The sequence below is a fragment of the Coregonus lavaretus genome (assembly GCF_964263955.1).
Source record: "Coregonus lavaretus genome assembly, contig: HAP1_SCAFFOLD_952, whole genome shotgun sequence".
Classification (NCBI taxonomy): domain Eukaryota; kingdom Metazoa; phylum Chordata; class Actinopteri; order Salmoniformes; family Salmonidae; genus Coregonus; species Coregonus lavaretus.
This window is the reverse complement of record NW_028156879.1, coordinates 146959-170571: the sequence shown is the minus strand read 5'-3', so window position 1 is coordinate 170571 and position 23613 is coordinate 146959. Positions and strand designations below refer to the sequence as shown.

General features: G+C 41.9%; 1 protein-coding gene across 1 annotated transcript in view; it reads right to left on the bottom strand.

The window, feature by feature from the left end:
- The window catches only part of LOC311119617 (aminopeptidase N-like), an 80062-nt gene that overhangs the window by 11604 nt on the left and 44845 nt on the right, over positions 1-23613 (bottom strand). Inside the window, 9 exon segments of the mRNA XM_084194294.1 lie at positions 10863-10968; positions 11206-11247; positions 13327-13382; positions 13479-13517; positions 13519-13613; positions 13965-14041; positions 14655-14830; positions 15911-15976; positions 19217-19282. Of these exon segments, the coding sequence (XP_084050420.1) occupies positions 10863-10968; positions 11206-11247; positions 13327-13382; positions 13479-13517; positions 13519-13613; positions 13965-14041; positions 14655-14830; positions 15911-15976; positions 19217-19282 (723 nt within the window).

Below are 23613 nucleotides of genomic sequence, written 5' to 3'. Positions count from 1 at the left end.
ACCCACCTGTAGCACCCCGTATGCCTGATATATTATATTATAATAAGAACCCACCTGTAGCACCCCGTATGCCTGATATATTATATTATAATAAGAACCCACCTGTAGCACCCCGTATGCCTGATATATTATATTATAGTAAGAACCCACCTGTAGCACCCCGTATGCCTGATATATTATATTATAATAAGAACCCACCTGTAGCACCCCGTATGCCTGATATATTATATTATAGTAAGAACCCACCTGTAGCACCCCGTATGCCTGATATATTATATTATAATAAGAACCCACCTGTAGCACCCCGTATGCCTGATATATTATATTATAGTAAGAACCCACCTGTAGCACCCCGTATGCCTGATATATTATATTATAGTAAGAACCCACCTGTAGCACCCCGTATGCCTGATATATTATATTATAATAAGAACCCACCTGTAGCACACCGTAAACCTGATATATTATATTATAGTAAGAACCCACCTGTAGCACCCCGTATGCCTGATATATTATATTATAATAAGAACCCACCTGTAGCACCCCGTATGCCTGATATATTATATTATAGTAAGAACCCACCTGTAGCACCCCGTATGCCTGATATATTATATTATAATAAGAACCCACCTGTAGCACACCGTAAACCTGATATATTATATTATAGTAAGAACCCACCTGTAGCACCCCGTATGCCTGATATATTATATTATAATAAGAACCCACCTGTAGCACCCCGTATGCCTGATATATTATATTATAGTAAGAACCCACCTGTAGCACCCCGTATGCCTGATATATTATATTATAGTAAGAACCCACCTGTAGCACCCCGTATGCCTGATATATTATATTATAGTAAGAACCCACCTGTAGCACCCCGTATGCCTGATATATTATATTATAGTAAGAACCCACCTGTAGCACCCCGTATGCCTGATATATTATATTATAATAAGAACCCACCTGTAGCACACCGTAAACCTGATATATTATATTATAGTAAGAACCCACCTGTAGCACCCCGTATGCCTGATATATTATATTATAATAAGAACCCACCTGTAGCACCCCGTATGCCTGATATATTATATTATAGTAAGAACCCACCTGTAGCACCCCGTATGCCTGATATATTATATTATAGTAAGAACCCACCTGTAGCACCCCGTATGCCTGATATATTATATTATAATAAGAACCCACCTGTAGCACCCCGTATTCCTGATATATTATATTATAATAAGAACCCACCTGTAGCACCCCATATGCCTGATATATTATATTATAATAAGAACCCACCTGTAGCACCCCGTATGCCTGATATAGTATATTATAATAAGAACCCACCTGTAGCACCCCATATGCCTGATATATTATATTATAATAAGAACCCACATGTAGCACCCCGTATGCCTGATATAGTATATTATAATAAGAACCCACCTGTAGCACCCCGTATGCCTGATATATTATATTATAATAAGAACCCACCTGTAGCACCCCAGATGCCTGATATATTATATTATAATAAGAACCCACCTGTAGCACCCCGTATGCCTGATATATTATAATATAATAAGAACCCACCTGTAGCACCCCGTATGCCTGATATATTATATTATAATAATAACCCACCTGTAGCACCCCGTATGCCTGATATATTATATTATAGTAAGAACCCACCTGTAGCACCCCGTATGCCTGATATATTATATTATAGTAAGAACCCACCTGTAGCACCCCGTATGCCTGATATATTATATTATAATAAGAACCCACCTGTAGCACCCCGTATGCCTGATATATTATATTATAATAAGAACCCACCTGTAGCACCCCATATGCCTGATATATTATATTATAATAAGAACCCACCTGTAGCACCCCGTATGCCTGATATAGTATATTATAATAAGAACCCACCTGTAGCACCCCATATGCCTGATATATTATATTATAATAAGAACCCACATGTAGCACCCCGTATGCCTGATATAGTATATTATAATAAGAACCCACCTGTAGCACCCCGTATGCCTGATATATTATATTATAATAAGAACCCACCTGTAGCACCCCGTATGCCTGATATATTATATTATAATAAGAACCCACCTGTAGCACCCCGTATGCCTGATATATTATATTATAATAAGTACCCACCTGTAGCACCCCGTATGCCTGATATATTATATTATAATAAGAACCCACCTGTAGCACCCCGTATGCCTGATATATTATATTATAATAAGAACCCACCTGTAGCACCCCGTATGCCTGATATATTATATTATAATAAGAACCCACCTGTAGCACCCCGTATGCCTGATATATTATATTATAATAAGAACCCACCTGTAGCACCCCATATGCCTGATATATTATATTATAATAAGAACCCACCTGTAGCACCCCGTATGCCTGATATATTATATTATAATAAGAACCCACCTGTAGCACCCCGTATGCCTGATATATTATATTATAATAAGAACCCACCTGTAGCACCCCATATGCCTGATATATTATATTATAATAAGAACCCACCTGTAGCACCCCGTATGCCTGATATAGTATATTATAATAAGAACCCACCTGTAGCACCCCATATGCCTGATATATTATATTATAATAAGAACCCACATGTAGCACCCCGTATGCCTGATATAGTATATTATAATAAGAACCCACCTGTAGCACCCCGTATGCCTGATATATTATATTATAATAAGAACCCACCTGTAGCACCCCGTATGCCTGATATATTATATTATAGTAAGAACCCACCTGTAGCACCCCGTATGCCTGATATATTATATTATAATAAGAACCCACCTGTAGCACCCCGTATGCCTGATATATTATATTATAATAAGAACCCACCTGTAGCACCCCATATGCCTGATATATTATATTATAATAAGAACCCACCTGTAGCACCCCGTATGCCTGATATAGTATATTATAATAAGAACCCACATGTAGCACCCCGTATGCCTGATATATTATATTATAATAAGAACCCACCTGTAGCACCCCGTATGCCTGATATATTATATTATAATAAGAACCCACCTGTAGCACCCCGTATGCCTGATATATTATATTGTAATAAGAACCCACCTGTAGCACCCCGTATGCCTGATATAGTATATTATAATAATAATAAATAATAATATGCCATTTAGCAGACGCTTTTATCCAAAGCAACTTACAGTCATGCGTGCATACATTTTTTTGTGTATGGGTGGTCCCGGGGATCGAACCCACTACCTTGGCGTTACAAGCGCCGTGCTCTACCAGCTGAACCCACCTGTAGCACCCCGTATGCCTGATATATTATATTATAATAAGAACCCACCTGTAGCACCCCGTATGCCTGATATATTATATTATAATAAGAACCCACCTGTAGCACCCCATATGCCTGATATATTATATTATAATAAGAACCCACCTGTAGCACCCCGTATGCCTGATATATTATATTATAATAAGAACCCACCTGTAGCACCCCGTATGCCTGATATATTATATTATAATGAGAACCCACCTGTAGCACCCCATATGCCTGATATATTATATTATAATAAGCACCCACCTGTAGCACCCCGTATGCCTGATATAGTATATTATAATAAGAACCCACCTGTAGCACCCCATATGCCTGATATATTATATTATAATAAGAACCCACATGTAGCACCCCGTATGCCTGATATAGTATATTATAATAAGAACCCACCTGTAGCACCCCGTATGCCTGATATATTATATTATAATAAGAACCCACCTGTAGCACCCCGTATGCCTGATATATTATATTATAGTAAGAACCCACCTGTAGCACCCCGTATGCCTGATATATTATATTATAATAAGAACCCACCTGTAGCACCCCGTATGCCTGATATATTATATTATAATAAGAACCCACCTGTAGCACCCCATATGCCTGATATATTATATTATAATAAGAACCCACCTGTAGCACCCCGTATGCCTGATATAGTATAATATAATAAGAACCCACATGTAGCACCCCGTATGCCTGATATATTATATTATAATAAGAACCCACCTGTAGCACGCCGTATGCCTGATATATTATATTATAATAAGAACCCACCTGTAGCACCCCGTATGCCTGATATATTATATTATAATAAGAACCCACCTGTAGCACCCCGTATGCCTGATATAGTATATTATAATAATAATAAATAATAATATGCCATTTAGCAGACGCTTTTATCCAAAGCAACTTACAGTCATGCATGCATACATTTTTTGTGTATGGGTGGTCCCGGGGATCGAACCCACTACCTTGGCGTTACAAGCGCCGTGCTCTACCAGCTGAACCCACCTGTAGCACCCCGTATGCCTGATATATTATATTATAATAAGAACCCACCTGTAGCACCCCGTATGCCTGATATATTATATTATAATAAGAACCCACCTGTAGCACCCCATATGCCTGATATATTATATTATAATAAGAACCCACCTGTAGCACCCCGTATGCCTGATATATTATATTATAATAAGAACCCACCTGTAGCACCCCGTATTCCTGATATATTATATTATAATAAGAACCCACCTGTAGCACCCCGTATGCCTGATATATTATATTATAATAAGAACCCACCTGTAGCACCCCATATGCCTGATATATTATATTATAATAAGAACCCACCTGTAGCACCCCGTATGCCTGATATATTATATTATAATAAGAACCCACCTGTAGCACCCCATATGCCTGATATATTATATTATAATAAGAACCCACCTGTAGCACCCCGTATCCCTGATATAGTATATTATAATAAGAACCCACCTGTAGCACCCCATATGCCTGATATATTATATTATAATAAGAACCCACATGTAGCACCCCGTATGCCTGATATAGTATATTATAATAAGAACCCACCTGTAGCACCCCGTATGCCTGATATATTATATTATAATAAGAACCCACCTGTAGCACCCCGTATGCCTGATATATTATATTATAATAAGAACCCACCTGTAGCACCCCGTATGCCTGATATATTATATTATAATAAGTACCCACCTGTAGCACCCCGTATGTCTGATATATTATATTATAATAAGAACCCACCTGTAGCACCCCGTATGCCTGATATATTATATTATAATAAGAACCCACCTGTAGCACCCCGTATGCCTGATATATTATATTATAATAAGAACCCACCTGTAGCACCCCGTATGCTTGATATATTATATTATAATAAGAACCCACCTGTAGCACCCCATATGCCTGATATATTATATTATAATAAGAACCCACCTGTAGCACCCCGTATGCCTGATATATTATATTATAATAAGAACCCACCTGTAGCACCCCGTATGCCTGATATATTATATTATAATAAGAACCCACCTGTAGCACCCCATATGCCTGATATATTATATTATAATAAGAACCCACCTGTAGCACCCCGTATGCCTGATATAGTATATTATAATAAGACCCCACCTGTAGCACCCCATATGCCTGATATATTATATTATAATAAGAACCCACATGTAGCACCCCGTATGCCTGATATAGTATATTATAATAAGAACCCACCTGTAGCACCCCGTATGCCTGATATATTATATTATAATAATAACCCACCTGTAGCACCCCGTATGCCTGATATATTATATTATAGTAAGAACCCACCTGTAGCACCCCGTATGCCTGATATATTATATTATAGTAAGAACCCACCTGTAGCACCCCGTATGCCTGATATATTATATTATAATAAGAACCCACCTGTAGCACCCCGTATGCCTGATATATTATATTATAATAAGAACCCACCTGTAGCACCCCATATGCCTGATATATTATATTATAATAAGAACCCACCTGTAGCACCCCGTATGCCTGATATAGTATATTATAATAAGAACCCACCTGTAGCACCCCGTATGCCTGATATATTATATTATAATAAGAACCCACCTGTAGCACACCGTAAACCTGATATATTATATTATAGTAAGAACCCACCTGTAGCACCCCGTATGCCTGATATATTATATTATAATAAGAACCCACCTGTAGCACCCCGTATGCCTGATATAGTATATTATAATAAGAACCCACATGTAGCACCCCGTATGCCTGATATATTATATTATAATAAGAACCCACCTGTAGCACCCCGTATGCCTGATATATTATATTATAATAAGAACCCACCTGTAGCACCCCGTATGCCTGATATATTATATTGTAATAAGAACCCACCTGTAGCACCCCGTATGCCTGATATAGTATATTATAATAATAATAAATAATAATATGCCATTTAGCAGACGCTTTTATCCAAAGCAACTTACAGTCATGCATGCATACATTTTTTGTGTATGGGTGGTCCCGGGGATCGAACCCACTACCTTGGCGTTACAAGCGCCGTGCTCTACCAGCTGAACCCACCTGTAGCACCCCGTATGCCTGATATATTATATTATAATAAGAACCCACCTGTAGCACCCCGTATGCCTGATATATTATATTATAATAAGAACCCACCTGTAGCACCCCATATGCCTGATATATTATATTATAATAAGAACCCACCTGTAGCACCCCGTATGCCTGATATATTATATTATAATAAGAACCCACCTGTAGCACCCCGTATTCCTGATATATTATATTATAATAAGAACCCACCTGTAGCACCCCGTATGCCTGATATATTATATTATAATAAGAACCCACCTGTAGCACCCCGTATTCCTGATATATTATATTATAATAAGAACCCACCTGTAGCACCCCGTATGCCTGATATATTATATTATAATAAGAACCCACCTGTAGCACCCCGTATGCCTGATATATTATATTATAATAAGAACCCACCTGTAGCACCCCGTATGCCTGATATATTATATTATAATAAGAACCCACCTGTAGCACCCTGTATGCCTGATATATTATATTATAGTAAGAACCCACCTGTAGCACCCCGTATGCCTGATATATTATATTATAATAAGAACCCACCTGTAGCACCCCGTATGCCTGATATATTATATTATAATAAGAACCCACCTGTAGCACCCCGTATGCCTGATATATTATATTATAATAAGAACCCACCTGTAGCACCCCGTATGCCTGATATAGTATATTATAATAAGAACCCACCTGTAGCACCCCGTATGCCTGATATATTATATTATATTATATTATAGTATATTATAATAATAATAAATAATAATATGCCATTTAGCAGACGCTTTTATCCAAAGCGACTTAAAGTCATGCGTGCATACATTTTTTGTGTATGGGTGGTCCCGGGGATCGAACCCACTACCTTGGCGTTACAAGCGCCGTGCTCTACCAGCTGAACCACCTGTAGCACCCCGTCACTAGCCCATTTAAGCTTAATATCCTTGTCATCTATCGCCCTCCAGGTTCCCTTGGAGAGTTCATCAATGAGCTTGACGCCTTGATAAGTTCCTTCCCTGAGGATGGCTCACCCCTCACAGTTTTGGGGGATTTCAACCTCCCTATGTCCACATTTGACTCATTTCTCTCTGCCTCCTTCTTTCCACTCCTCTCCTCTTTTGACCTCACCCTCTCACCGTCCCCCCCTACTCACAAGGCAGGCAATACGCTTGACCTCATCTTCACTAGATGCTGCTCCTCTACTAATCTCACTGCAACTCCCCTCCAAGTCTCCGACCACTACTTTGTTTCCTTTTCTCTCTCACTCTCCTCCCACACTACTCACTCTGCCCCTACACAGATGGTAATGCGCCGCCGCAACCTTCGCTCTCTCTCTCCCACTACTCTCTCCTCTTCCATCCTATCATCTCTTCCCTCTGCTCAATCCTTCTCCCTCCAATCTCCTGATTCTGCCTCCTCAACCCTCCTCTCCTCCCTTTCTGCATCCTTTGACTCTCTGTGTCCCCTATCCTCCCGGCCGGCTCGGTCCTCCCCTCCAGCTCCGTGGCTTGATGACTCATTGCGAGCTCACAGAACAGAGCTCCGGGCAGCGGAGCGGAAATGGAAGAAAACTAAATTCCCTGCCGACCTGGCATCTTTTCACTCCCTCCTCTCTACATTTTCTTCATCTGTTTCTGCTGCTAAGGCCACCTTCTACCACTCTAAATTCCAAGCATCTGCCTCTAACCCTAGGAAGCTCTTTGCCACATTTTCCTCCCTCCTGAATCCTCCCTCCCCCCCCCCCCCCTCCTCTCTCTCTGTGGATGACTTCGTCAACCACTTTGAAAAGAAGGTTGACGACATCCGATCCTTGTTTGTTAAGTCTAATGACACTGCTGGTCCTGCTCACACTGCCCTACCCTATGCTTTGACTTCTTTCTCCCCTCTCTCTCCAGATAAGATCCTGCGACTTGTGACTACAGGCCGCCCAACAACCTGCCCGCTTGACCCCATCCCCTCCTCCCTTCTCCAGACCATCTCCGGTGACCTTCTCCCCTACCTCACCTCGCTGATCAACTCATCCTTGACCGCTGGCCATGTCCCTTCCGTCTTCAAGAGAGCGAGAGTTACTCCCCTTCTCAAAAAACCAACACTCGACCCCACTGATGTCAACAACTACAGACCAGTATCCCTTCTTTCTTTTCTTTCCAAAACTATTGAGCGTGCCGTCTTTAGCCAACTCTCTTGCTATCTCTCTCAGAATGACCTTCTTGATCCAAACCAATCAGGTTTCAGGACTGGTCATTCAACTGAGACTGCTCTTCTCTGTGTCACAGAGACTCTCCGCACTGCTAAAGCTAACTCTCTCTCCTCTGCTCTTGTCCTTCTAGACCTGTCTGCTGCCTTTGATACTGTGAACCATCAGATCCTCCTCTCCACCCTCTCCGAAATGGGCATCTCCGGCGCGGCTCACTCCTGGATTGCGTCCTACCTGACCGGTCGCTCCTACCAAGTGGCGTGGCGGGAAGCTGTCTCCGCACCACGTGCTCTCACCACTGGTGTCCCCCAGGGATCGGTTCTGGGCCCTCTCCTTTTCTCCCTATACACCAAGTCACTTGGCTCTGTCATATCCTCACATGGTCTCTCCTATCATTGCTACGCTGACGATACACAACTAATCTTCTCCTTTCCCCCTTCTGATAACCAGGTGGCGAATCGCATCTCTGCATGTCTGGCAGACATATCAGTATGGATGACGGATCACCACCTCAAGCTGAACCCTGGCAAGACGGAGCTGCTCTTCCTCCCGGGGAAGGACTGCCCGTTCCATGATCTCGCCATCACGGTAGACAACTCCGCTGTGTCCTCCTCCCAGAGTGCGAAGAGCCTAGGCGTGACTCTGGACAACACCCTGTCGTTCTCCGCCAACATCAAGGCGGTGACCCGCTCCTGCAGGTTCATGCTCTACAACATTCGGAGAGTGCGACCCTGCCTTACACAGGAAGCGGCGCAGGTCCTGGTCCAGGCACTTGTCATCTCCCGTCTGGACTACTGCAACTCGCTGTTGGCTGGGATCCCTGCCTGTGCCATTAAACCCCTACAACTCATCCAGAATGCCGCAGCCCGTCTGGTGTTCAACCTTCCCAAGTTCTCTCACGTCACCCCCCTCCTCCGCACACTCCACTGGCTTCCAATTGAAGCTCGCATCCGCTACAAGACCATGGTGCTTGCCTTTGGAGCAGTGAGGGGAACGGCACCCCTGTACCTTCAGGCTCTGATCAGTCCCTACACCCAAACGAGGACATTGCGTTCATCCACCTCTGGCCTGCTGGCTCCCCTTCCTCTGCGGAAGCACAGCTCCCGCTCAGCCCAGTCAAAACTGTTCGCTGCTCTGGCACCCCAATGGTGGAACAAGCTCCCTCACGACGCCAGGACAGCGGAGTCACTCACCACCTTCCGGAGACATTTGAAACCCCACCTCTTTAAGGAATACCTGGGATAGGCTAAAGTATTCCTTCTTACCCCCCCCCCCCCAAATTGTAAAGTGGTTATCCCACTGGCTATAGGGTGAACGCACCAATTTGTGAGTCGCTCTGGCTAAGAGCGTCTGCTAAATGACGTTAATGTGCCCTTGAGCAAGGCACTTAACCCTAATTGCTCCTGTAAGTCGCTCTGGTTAAGAGCGTCTGCTAAATGACTAAAATGTAAATGTAAATGTATGCCTGATATATTATATTATAATAAGAACCCACCTGTAGCACCCCGTATGCCTGATATATTATATTATAATAAGAACCCACCTGTAGCACCCCATATGCCTGATATATTATATTATAATAAGAACCCACCTGTAGCACCCCGTATGCCTGATATATTATATTATAATAAGAACCCACCTGTAGCACCCCGTATGCCTGATATATTATATTATAATAAGAACCCACCTGTAGCACCCCGTATGCCTGATATAGTATATTATAATAATAATAAATAATAATATGCCATTTAGCAGACGCTTTTATCCAAAGCGACTTACAGTCATGCGTGCATACATTTTTTGTGTATGGGTGGTCCCGGGGATCGAACCCACTACCTTGGCGTTACAAGCGCCGTGCTCTACCAGCTGAACCACCTGTAGCACCCCGTATGCCTGATATATTATATTATAATAAGAACCCACCTGTAGCACCCCGTATGCCTGATATATTATATTATAATAAGAACCCACCTGTAGCACCCCATATGCCTGATATATTATATTATAATAAGAACCCACCTGTAGCACCCCGTATGCCTGATATATTATATTATAATAAGAACCCACCTGTAGCACCCCGTATGCCTGATATATTATATTATAATAAGAACCCACCTGTAGCACCCCGTATGCCTGATATATTATATTATAATAAGAACCCACCTGTAGCACCCCGTATGCCTGTCCACGGTCGAACATGAGGATGTAGTAGTTGAGATTCCTGAGTGCTGACTCCCAGGGGATGTAGTCTCTCTCCTGAGACAGGTACCTGGTAATATATCATATATAACATAAGAGCTGACTACCAGGGGATGTAGTCTCTCTCCTGAGAAAGGTACTTGGTAATATATCATCTGTATAGTAGAATATATTATAATCTGTATAGTAGAATATATTATAATCTGTATACTAGAATATATTATAATCTGTATAGTAGAATATATTATAATCTGTATAGTAGAATATATTATATAATCTGTATAGTAGAATATATTATTCTAGTTACCTGGTGGTCCTCAGAGCTAATGTCGTGTTGATCACCTTGGCCCTGGAAACACACAACAACATGACATCACAACTACATCATGCCACACAGCTCAACTACATCATGCCACACAGCTCAACTACATCATGCCACACAGCTCAACTACATCATGCCACACAGCTCAACTACATCATGCCACACAGCTCAACTACATCATGTCACACAGCTCAACTACATCATGTCACACAGCTCAACTACATCATGTCACACAGCTCAACTACATCATGCCAACTCAACTACATCATGCCACACAGCTCAACTACATCATGCCACACAGCTCAACTACATCATGCCACACAGCTCAACTACATCATGCCACACAGCTCAACTACATCATGCCACACAGCTCAACTACATCATGCCAACTCAACTACATCATGACACACAGCTCAACTACATCATGCCACACAGCTCAACTACATCATGCCACACAGCTCAACTACATCATGCCACACAGCTCAACTACATCATGTCACACAGCTCAACTACATCATGTCACACAGCTCAACTACATCATGCCAGCTCAACTACATCATGCCACACAGCTCAACTACATCATGCCACACAGCTCAACTACATCATGCCAGCTCAACTACATCATGCCAGCTCAACTACATCATGCCACACAGCTCAACTACATCATGCCACACAGCTCAACTACATCATGCCACACAGCTCAACTACATCATGCCACACAGCTCAACTACATCATGCCAACTCAACTACATCATGCCACACAGCTCAACTACATCATGCCAGCTCAACTACATCATGCCAGCTCAACTACATCATGCCACACAGCTCAACTACATCATGTCACACAGCTCAACTACATCATGCCACACAGCTCAACTACATCATGTCACACAGCTCAACTACATCATGCCACACAGCTCAACTACATCATGTCACACAGCTCAACTACATCATGCCACACAGATCAACTACATCATGCCACACAGCTCAACTACATCATGCCACACAGCTCAACTACATCATGTCACACAGCTCAACTACATCATGCCACACAGCTCAACTACATCATGCCACACAGCTCAACTACATCATGTCACACAGCTCAACTACATCATGTCACACAGCTCAACTACATCATGTCACACAGCTCAACTACATCATGTCACACAGCTCAACTACATCATGCCAACTCAACTACATCATGTCACACAGCTCAACTACATCATGTCACACAGCTCAACTACATCATGCCACACAGCTCAACTGCATCATGCCACACAGCTCAACTACATCATGCCACACAGCTCAACTACATCATGCCACACAGCTCAACTACATCATGTCACAAAGCTCAACTACATCATGTCACACAGCTCAACTACATCATGTCACACAGCTCAACTACATCATGCCAACTCAACTACATCATGCCACACAGCTCAACTACATCATGTCACACAGCTCAACTACATCATGCCAGCTCAACTACATCATGTCACACAGCTCAACTACATCATGCCAACTCAACTACATCATGCCACACAGCTCAACTACATCATGCCACACACAGCTCAACTACATCATGCCACACAGCTCAACTACATCATGCCACACAGCTCAACTACATCATGCCACACAGCTCAACTACATCATGCCACACAGCTCAACTACATCATGTCACACAGCTCAACTACATCATGCCACACAGCTCAACTACATCATGTCACACAGCTCAACTACATCATGTCACACAGCTCAACTACATCATGCCACACAGCTCAACTACATCATGCCACACAGCTCAACTACATCATGCCACACAGCTCAACTACATCATGCCAGCTCAACTACATCATGCCACACAGCTCAACTACATCATGCCACACAGCTCAACTACATCATGCCACACAGCTCAACTACATCATGCCACACAGCTCAACTACATCATGCCACACAGCTCAACTACATCATGCCAACTCAACTACATCATGCCAGCTCAACTACATCATGCCACACAGCTCAACTACATCAGCTTCCAGCTTCCACAAAGTTCACCAGGAAATACAGAACGTGTGGGACATTAGCTCAACTTAGAAAGAGCTTTACCTGGCCAGATTGAAGGCATCGTCCACTATCTGAGCTCTGTTGATTAAAGGTATGACCTGCACACAGAAGTTGTGATGTTATGTTGCGTCATATGGAATCATATTGTGATAGGTAATATCCACAATAACAATGGAATAATAACATCTGCTGACTGTGTGGTCTGTGGTGAGCTGGTTGAGGAGTCGTTTCCTAGTTGTCCATGTCGTAGTTAACCCTGTAGTAGCCAGACACGTTGAGGTTGGCCAGAAGCCAGTCAGATCCTGCTGTTCTCATGGGGAGGTGTCTGTCTGGGGGAGAACCAAAACACACTGGCCTCAGCTAGGCTTGCAACATTCCGCCAGCTTTCACTAAATTCACCTGGTTTTCCAGAAAATCCTGGTTAGAGGATTCCTGGATTTCCTGGTTATTCCCTAGAAATTCCATGAATCTTCCAACCAGGATTTCTGGAAAACAGGGGATTTTTAAGAAAGTTACCAGAATTTTGCAACCCTGGTCTCAGGTTAGGATTGAACACAGACCACACTGTACTGATGTACAATAACATGATATGGACCTGGACCTATTCAATAGTCCAGGTCCATCTTCCACTGACACCCATGCAGGTCTTCATTTGACACAAACAATAGCATTAGAAGTACCTGTTTTCTGAAGAAGCCAGTGTTGCTCTCTCTCCACTCCTCCCTTCATCCATTTGATGGGGACCAACCATGTGTAACTAAACAAGCATAGAACAGGATGGTCAGGTGACTGAATTCAACATTATTTTGGGGTTTATCATCATGATCTTATTGTTGGAAACCCAGGCTATATTAACCCTTCCGTAACCCCAGGCTGTACCAACCCTTCCCTCACCCCAGGCTGCACTAACCCTTCCTTAACCCCAGGCTGTACTAACCCTTCCTTAACCCCAGGCTGTACCAACCCTTCCCTCACCCCAGGCTGTACTAACCCTTCCTTAACCCCAGGCTGTACTAACCCTTCCTTAACCCCAGGCTGTACTAACCCTTCCTTAACCCCAGGCTGTACTAACCCTTCCCTCACCCCAGGCTGTACTAATCCTTCCTTAACCCCAGGCTGTACTAACCCTTCCTTAACCCCAGGCTGTACTAACCCTTCCTTAACCCCAGGCTGTACTAACCCTTCCTTAACCCCAGGCTGTACTAACCCTCCCTTAACCCCAGGCTGTACTAACCCTTCCTTAACCCCAGGCTGTCCTAACCCTTCCTTAACCCCAAGCTGTACTAACCCTTCCTTAACCACTAGGCTACCTGCCACCCTGGTCTACGGTAAAACAGCATCACAGAACTGAGATCAAGAAGAATAGTAACTTGTATGGAGAGGGTCTGTCCACTACAGAGTCAGGGTCCAGGAGGAAGTGCTTCTGGGTAATGTGTCCCGTGGCCGTATCTATGGTAACCACTGGGAAGCCCATCTGAAGGATCCAGCGGTTCATGATGTCATGCACTGTGTGAGGTAGACTCATCCCTGGAGTGGTGATGACAGCCTGTCAGAGGATAAAACACATAACAACACCTTAACACACACAATGATAGAGAGTCCAAAGGCACCCTGTAAGAGGTGGACCCATCTCTACGGTCCTTCAAGACACATTTTAACCACAGGCACCCTGTAAGAGGTGGACCCATCTCTACGGTCCTTCAAGACACATTTTAACCACAGGCACCCTGTAAGAGGTGGACCCATCTCTACGGTCCTTCAAGACGCATTTTAACCACAGGCACCCTGTAAGGGGTGGACCCATCTCTACGGTCCTTCAAGACACATTTTAACCACAGGCACCCTGTAAGGAGTGGACCCATCTCTACGGTCCTTCAAGACACATTTTAACCACAGGCACCCTGTAAGAGGTGGACCCATCTCTACGGTCCTTCAAGACGCATTTTAACCACAGGCACCCTGTAAGGGGTGGACCCATCTCTACGGTCCTTCAAGACACATTTTAACCACAGGCACCCTGTAAGGAGTGGACCCATCTCTACGGTCCTTCAAGACACATTTTAACCACAGGGGGTTTTCACCCTGTAAGAGATGGACCCATCTCTACGCTCCTTCAAGACACATTTTAACCACAGGCACCCTGTAAGAGGTGGACCCATCTCTACGGTCCTTCAAGACGCATTTTAACCACAGGCACCCTGTAAGAGGTGGACCCATCTCTACGCTCCTTCAAGACACATTTTAACCACAGGCACCCTGTAAGAGGTGGACCCATCTCTACGGTCCTTCAAGACACATTTTAACCACAGGCACCCTGTAAGAGATGGACCCATCTCTACACTCCTTCAAGACGCATTTTAACCACAGGCACCCTGTAAGAGATGGACCCATCTCTACAGTCCTTCAAGACACATTTTAACCACAGGCACCCTGTAAGAGATGGACCCATCTCTACGGTCCTTCAAGACACATTTTAACCACAGGGGGTTTTCCACACACACGTTACCCAATGATATTGAATATTCATTTTAGCAGTAAGTAAATTGTAGATCGAAAATGTAATAATAGAGAAATAGTATAGAGGTATATTTATCATACTCTATCCATGGTAGAAAATGGGACTTACTTTCTGAAGATGATCCCAGAGATCTGAATACACTGTGTTGTTGAAGGCAAACTCATTCAGGTACGACTACAGAGAGAGAGAGAGAGAGAGAGAGAGAGAGAGAGAGAGAGAGAGAGAGACAGAGAGAGAGAGAGTTACTAAGACAGGCTCTGATTACTGTACTGTAGTTACTAAGACAGGATCTGATTACTGTACTGTAGTTACTAAGACAGGCTCTGATTACTGTACTGTAGTTACTAAGACAGGCTCTGATTACTGTACTGTAGTTACTAAGACAGGCTCTGATTACTGTACTGTAGTTACTAAGACAGGCTCTGATTACTGTACTGTAGTTACTAAGACAGGCTCTGATTACTGTACTGTAGTTACTAAGACAGGCTCTGATTACTGTACTGTAGTTACTCACTAAGACAGGCTCTGATTGCTGTACTGTAGTTACTAAGACAGGCTCTGATTACTGTACTGTAGTTACTAAGACAGGCTCTGATTACTGTACTGTAGTTACTAAGACAGGCTCTGATTACTGTACTGTAGTTACTAAGACAGGCTCTGATTACTGTACTGTAGTTACTAAGACAGGCTCTGATTACTGTACTGTAGTCACTAAGACAGGCTCTGATTACTGTACTGTAGTTACTAAGACAGGCTCTGATTACTGTACTGTAGTTACTAAGACAGGCTCTGATTACTGTACTGTAGTTACTAAGACAGGCTCTGATTACTGTACTGTAGTTACTAAGACAGGCTCTGATTACTGTACTGTAGTTACTAAGACAGGCTCTGATTACTGTACTGTAGTTACTAAGACAGGCTCTGATTACTGTACTGTAGTTACTAAGACAGGCTCTGATTACTGTACTGTAGTTACTAAGACAGGCTCTGATTACTGTACTGTAGTTACTAAGACAGGCTCTGATTACTGTACTGTAGTTACTAAGACAGGCTCTGATTACTGTACTGTAGTCACTAAGACAGGCTCTGATTACTGTACTGTAGTTACTAAGACAGGCTCTGATTACTGTACTGTAGTTACTCACTAAGACAGGCTCTGATTACTGTACTGTAGTCACTAAGACAGGCTCTGATTACTGTACTGTAGTTACTAAGACAGGCTCTGATTACTGTACTGTAGTTACTAAGACAGGCTCTGATTACTGTACTGTAGTTACTAAGACAGGCTCTGATTACTGTACTGTAGTTACTAAGACAGGCTCTGATTACTGTACTGTAGTTACTAAGACAGGCTCTGATTACTGTACTGTAGTTACTAAGACAGGCTCTGATTACTGTACTGTAGTTACTAAGACAGGCTCTGATTACTGTACTGTAGTTACTAAGACAGGCTCTGATTACTGTACTGTAGTTACTAAGACAGGCTCTGATTACTGTACTGTAGTTACTAAGACAGGCTCTGATTACTGTACTGTAGTTACTAAGACAGGCTCTGATTAATGTACTGTAGTTACTAAGACAGGCTCTGATTACTGTACTGTAGTTACTAAGACAGGCTCTGATTACTGTACTGTAGTTACTAAGACAGGCTCTGATTACTGTACTGTAGTTACTAAGACAGGCTCTGATTACTGTACTGTAGTTACTAAGACAGGCTCTGATTACTGTACTGTAGTTACTAAGACAGGCTCTGATTACTGTACTGTAGTTACTAAGACAGGCTCTGATTACTGTACTGTAGTTACTAAGACAGGCTCTGATTACTGTACTGTAGTTACTAAGACAGGCTCTGATTACTGTACTGTAGTTACTAAGACAGGCTCTGATTACTGTACTGTAGTTACTAAGACAGGCTCTGATTACTGTACTGTAGTTACTGACTAAGACAGGCTCTGATTACTGTACTGTAGTTACTAAGACAGGCTCTGATTACTGTACTGTAGTTACTAAGACAGGCTCTGATTACTGTACTGTAGTTACTAAGACAGGCTCTGATTACTGTACTGTAGTTACTAAGACAGGCTCTGATTACTGTACTGTAGTTACTAAGACAGGCTCTGATTACTGTACTGTAGTTACTAAGACAGGCTCTGATTACTGTACTGTAGTTACTAAGACAGGCTCTGATTACTGTACTGTAGTTACTAAGACAGGCTCTGATTACTGTACTGTAGTTACTAAGACAGGCTCTGATTACTGTACTGTAGTTACTAAGACAGGCTCTGATTACTGTACTGTAGTTACTAAGACAGGCTCTGATTACTGTACTGTAGTTACTAAGACAGGCTCTGATTACTGTACTGTAGTTACTAAGACAGGCTCTGATTACTGTACTGTAGTTACTAAGACAGGCTCTGATTACTGTACTGTAGTTACTAAGACAGGCTCTGATTACTGTACTGTAGTTACTAAGACAGGCTCTGATTACTGTACTGTAGTTACTAAGACAGGCTCGGATTACTGTACTGTAGTTACTAAGACAGGCTCTGATTACTGTACTGTAGTCACTAAGACAGGCTCTGATTACTGTACTGTAGTTACTAAGACAGGCTCTGATTACTGTACTGTAGTCACTAAGACAGGCTCTGATTACTGTACTGTAGTTACTAAGACAGGCTCTGATTACTGTACTGTAGTTACTAAGACAGGCTCTGATTACTGTACTGTAGTTACTCACTAAGACAGGCTCTGATTACTGTACTGTAGTTACTAAGACAGGCTCTGATTACTGTACTGTAGTTACTAAGACAGGCTCTGATTACTGTACTGTAGTTACTAAGACAGGCTCTGATTACTGTACTGTAGTTACTAAGACAGGCTCTGATTACTGTACTGTAGTTACTAAGACAGGCTCTGATTACTGTACTGTAGTTACTAAGACAGGCTCTGATTACTGTACTGTAGTTACTAAGACAGGCTCTGATTACTGTACTGTAGTTACTAAGACAGGCTCTGATTACTGTACTGTAGTTACTAAGACAGGCTCTGATTACTGTACTGTAGTTACTAAGACAGGCTCTGATTACTGTACTGTAGTTACTAAGACAGGCTCTGATTACTGTACTGTAGTTACTAAGACAGGCTCTGATTACTGTACTGTAGTTACTAAGACAGGCTCTGATTACTGTACTGTAGTTACTAAGACAGGCTCTGATTACTGTACTGTAGTTACTAAGACAGGCTCTGATTACTGTACTGTAGTTACTAAGACAGGCTCTGATTACTGTACTGTAGTTACTAAGACAGGCTCTGATTACTGTACTGTAGTTACTAAGACAGGCTCTGATTACTGTACTGTAGTTACTAAGACAGGCTCTGATTACTGTACTGTTAACATACTGTAACTGTACTCACACTGAGTCCTCTGGCGAAGACAGGCTCTGTTAGGAACTCAGAAAGCATCCTCAGAACTGCAGCTCCCTGGAGGACAAGAGTACAGGATTTGAGAAAGAGAAAAAACATACTCACATTGGATTTTAATTTTGTATTACAAGGGCCCAGAGTTTTGTCTAGTTAGATCAGGAAATATTCTGGGACCTATTTCCTACTACACCAGAGAGAAGGCATCATCACTGAGCTCCCAGCTTGTGTTCCACAAGGAGATACTTCAGACCTCCCTCTCTACCGGTCCCTGTTGTGTATGTGGTCTAGAACAGAGGAAAACCTTGCTAATCTTGTTAACCGTGTTAGAACCTTCTCAACAAACACTTTATTCAGACCCGGTAGCTATTACTCTTTCCAAAGTCAAGACAGACCTTAATTGACTGATAGGACAGAGAGCAGAAACTGCCATCCATCGAGTAAGACTTCCATGGTCATCGTCCCAGTCATTTACTGCTCAACAAGCTACACAATACTGATCACTGATGTAGCAACTATTGAATCTGAAACAGGGGATTTACTATCAGAACCCAAATTAATCAATCAAAGATTCTCCCGTTTCTATAAGAACAGCTCTGATTGTAAATAAACCAAGACAGACCCGTTTCTATAAGAACAGCTGATTGTAAATAAACCAAGACAGACCCGTTTCTATAAGAACAGCTCTGATTGTAAATAAACCAAGACAGACCCGTTTCTATAAGAACAGCTCTGATTGTAAATAAACCAAGACAGACCCGTTTCTATAAGAACAGCTGATTGTAAATAAACCAAGACAGACCCGTTTCTATAAGAACAGCTGATTGTAAATAAACCAAGACAGACCCGTTTCTATAAGAACAGCTCTGATTGTAAATAAACCAAGACAGACCCGTTTCTATAAGAACAGCTCTGATTGTAAATAAACCAAGACAGACCCGTTTCTATAAGAACAGCTGATTGTAAATAAACCAAGACAGACCCGTTTCTATAAGAACAGCTGATTGTAAATAAACCAAGACAGACCCGTTTCTATAAGAACAGCTGATTGTAAATCCACACCAAGACAGACCCGTTTCTATAAGAACAGCTGATTGTAAATAAACCAAGACAGACCCGTTTCTATAAGAACAGCTCTGATTGTAAATAAACCAAGACAGACCCGTTTCTATAAGAACAGCTGATTGTAAATAAACCAAGACAGACCCGTTTCTATAAGAACAGCTGATTGTAAATAAACCAAGACAGACCCGTTTCTATAAGAACAGCTCTGATTGTAAATAAACCAAGACAGACCCGTTTCTATAAGAACAGCTCTGATTGTAAATAAAACAAGACAGACCCGTTTCTATAAGAACAGCTGATTGTAAATAAACCAAGACAGACCCGTTTCTATAAGAACAGCTGATTGTAAATAAACCAAGACAGACCCGTTTCTATAAGAACAGCTGATTGTAAATAAACCAAGACAGACCCGTTTCTATAAGAACAGCTGATTGTAAATAAACCAAGACAGACCCGTTTCTATAAGAACAGCTCTGATTGTAAATAAACCAAGACAGACCCGTTTCTATAAGAACAGCTCTGATTGTAAATAAACCAAGACAGACCCGTTTCTATAAGAACAGCTCTGATTGTAAATCCACACCAAGACAGACCCGTTTCTATAAGAACAGCTCTGATTGTAAATCCACACCAAGACAGACCCGTTTCTATAAGAACAGCTCTGATTGTAAATCCACACCAAGACAGACCCGTTTCTATAAGAACAGCTGATTGTAAATAAATCAAGACAGACCCGTTTCTATAAGAACAGCTGATTGTAAATCCACACCAAGACAGACCCGTTTCTATAAGAACAGCTCTGATTGTAAATAAACCAAGACAGACCCGTTTCTATAAGAACAGCTCTGATTGTAAATCCACACCAAGACAGACCCGTTTCTATAAGAACAGCTGATTGTAAATAAACCGAGACAGACCCGTTTCTATAAGAACAGCTGATTGTAAATAAACCAAGACAGACCCGTTTCTATAAGAACAGCTCTGATTGTAAATCCACACCAAGACAGACCCGTTTCTATAAGAACAGCTCTGATTGTAAATCCACACCAAGACAGACCCGTTTCTATAAGAACAGCTCTGATTGTAAATCCACACCAAGACAGACCCGTTTCTATAAGAACAGCTGATTGTAAATAAACCAAGACAGACCCGTTTCTATAAGAACAGCTGATTGTAAATAAACCAAGACAGACCCGTTTCTATAAGAACAGCTGATGGTAAATCCACACCAAGACAGACCCGTTTCTATAAGAACAGCTGATTGGAAATAAACCAAGACAGACCCGTTTCTATAAGAACAGCTGATTGTAAATAAACCAAGACAGACCCGTTTCTATAAGAACAGCTGATTGTAAATAAACCAAGACAGACCCGTTTCTATAAGAACAGCTCTGATTGTAAATAAACCAAGACAGACCCGTTTCTATAAGAACAGCTCTGATTGTAAATAAACCAAGACAGACCCGTTTCTATAAGAACAGCTCTGATTGTAAATAAACCAAGACAGACCCGTTTCTATAAGAACAGCTGATTGTAAATAAACCAAGACAGACCCGTTTCTATAAGAACAGCTGGTTGTAAATAAACCAAGTCAGACCCGTTTCTATAAGAACAGCTGATTGGAAATAAACCAAGGCAGACCCGTTTCTATAAGAACAGCTCTGATTGTAAATAAACCAAGACAGACCCGTTTCTATAAGAACAGCTCTGATTGTAAATAAACCAAGACAGACCCGTTTCTATAAGAACAGCTCTGATTGTAAATAAACCAAGACAGACCCGTTTCTATAAGAACAGCTCTGATTGTAAATAAACCAAGACAGACCCGTTTCTATAAGAACAGCTCTGATTGTAAATCCACACCAAGACAGACCCGTTTCTATAAGAACAGCTCTGATTGTAAATCCACACCAAGACAGACCCGTTTCTATAAGAACAGCTCTGATTGTAAATCCACACCAAGACAGACTCGTTTCTATAAGAACAGCTGATTGTAAATAAACCAAGACAGACCCGTTTCTATAAGAACAGCTGATTGTAAATAAACCAAGACAGACCCGTTTCTATAAGAACAGCTCTGATTGTAAATAAACCAAGACAGACCCGTTTCTATAAGAACAGCTCTGATTGTAAATAAACCAAGACAGACCCGTTTCTATAAGAACAGCTCTGATTGTAAATCCACACCAAGACAGACCCGTTTCTATAAGAACAGCTGATTGTAAATAAACCAAGACAGACCCGTTTCTATAAGAACAGCTGATTGTAAATAAACCAAGACAGACCCGTTTCTATAAGAACAGCTCTGATTGTAAATAAACCAAGACAGACCCGTTTCTATAAGAACAGCTCTGATTGTAAATCCACACCAAGACAGACCCGTTTCTATAAGAACAGCTGATTGTAAATAAACCAAGACAGACCCGTTTCTATAAGAACAGCTGATTGTAAATAAACCAAGACAGACCCGTTTCTATAAGAACAGCTGATGGTAAATCCACACCAAGACAGACCCGTTTCTATAAGAACAGCTGATTGGAAATAAACCAAGACAGACCCGTTTCTATAAGAACAGCTGATTGTAAATAAACCAAGACAGACCCGTTTCTATAAGAACAGCTGATTGTAAATAAACCAAGACAGACCCGTTTCTATAAGAACAGCTCTGATTGTAAATAAACCAAGACAGACCCGTTTCTATAAGAACAGCTCTGATTGTAAATCCACACCAAGACAGACCCGTTTCTATAAGAACAGCTGATTGTAAATAAACCAAGACAGACCCGTTTCTATAAGAACAGCTGATTGTAAATAAACCAAGACAGACCCGTTTCTATAAGAACAGCTGATGGTAAATCCACACCAAGACAGACCCGTTTGTATAAGAACAGCTGATTGGAAATAAACCAAGACAGACCCGTTTCTATAAGAACAGCTGATTGGAAATAAACCAAGACAGACCTGTTTCTATAAGAACAGCTCTGATTGTAAATAAACCAAGACAGACCCGTTTCTATAAGAACAGCTGATTGTAAATAAATCAAGACAGACCCGTTTCTATAAGAACAGCTGATGGTAAATCCACACCAAGACAGACCCGTTTCTATAAGAACAGCTGATTGGAAATAAACCAAGACAGACCCGTTTCTATAAGAACAGCTGATTGTAAATAAACCAAGACAGACCCGTTTCTATAAGAACAGCTCTGATTGTAAATAAACCAAGACAGACCCGTTTCTATAAGAACAGCTGATTGTAAATAAACCAAGACAGACCCGTTTCTATAAGAACAGCTGATTGTAAATAAACCAAGACAGACCCGTTTC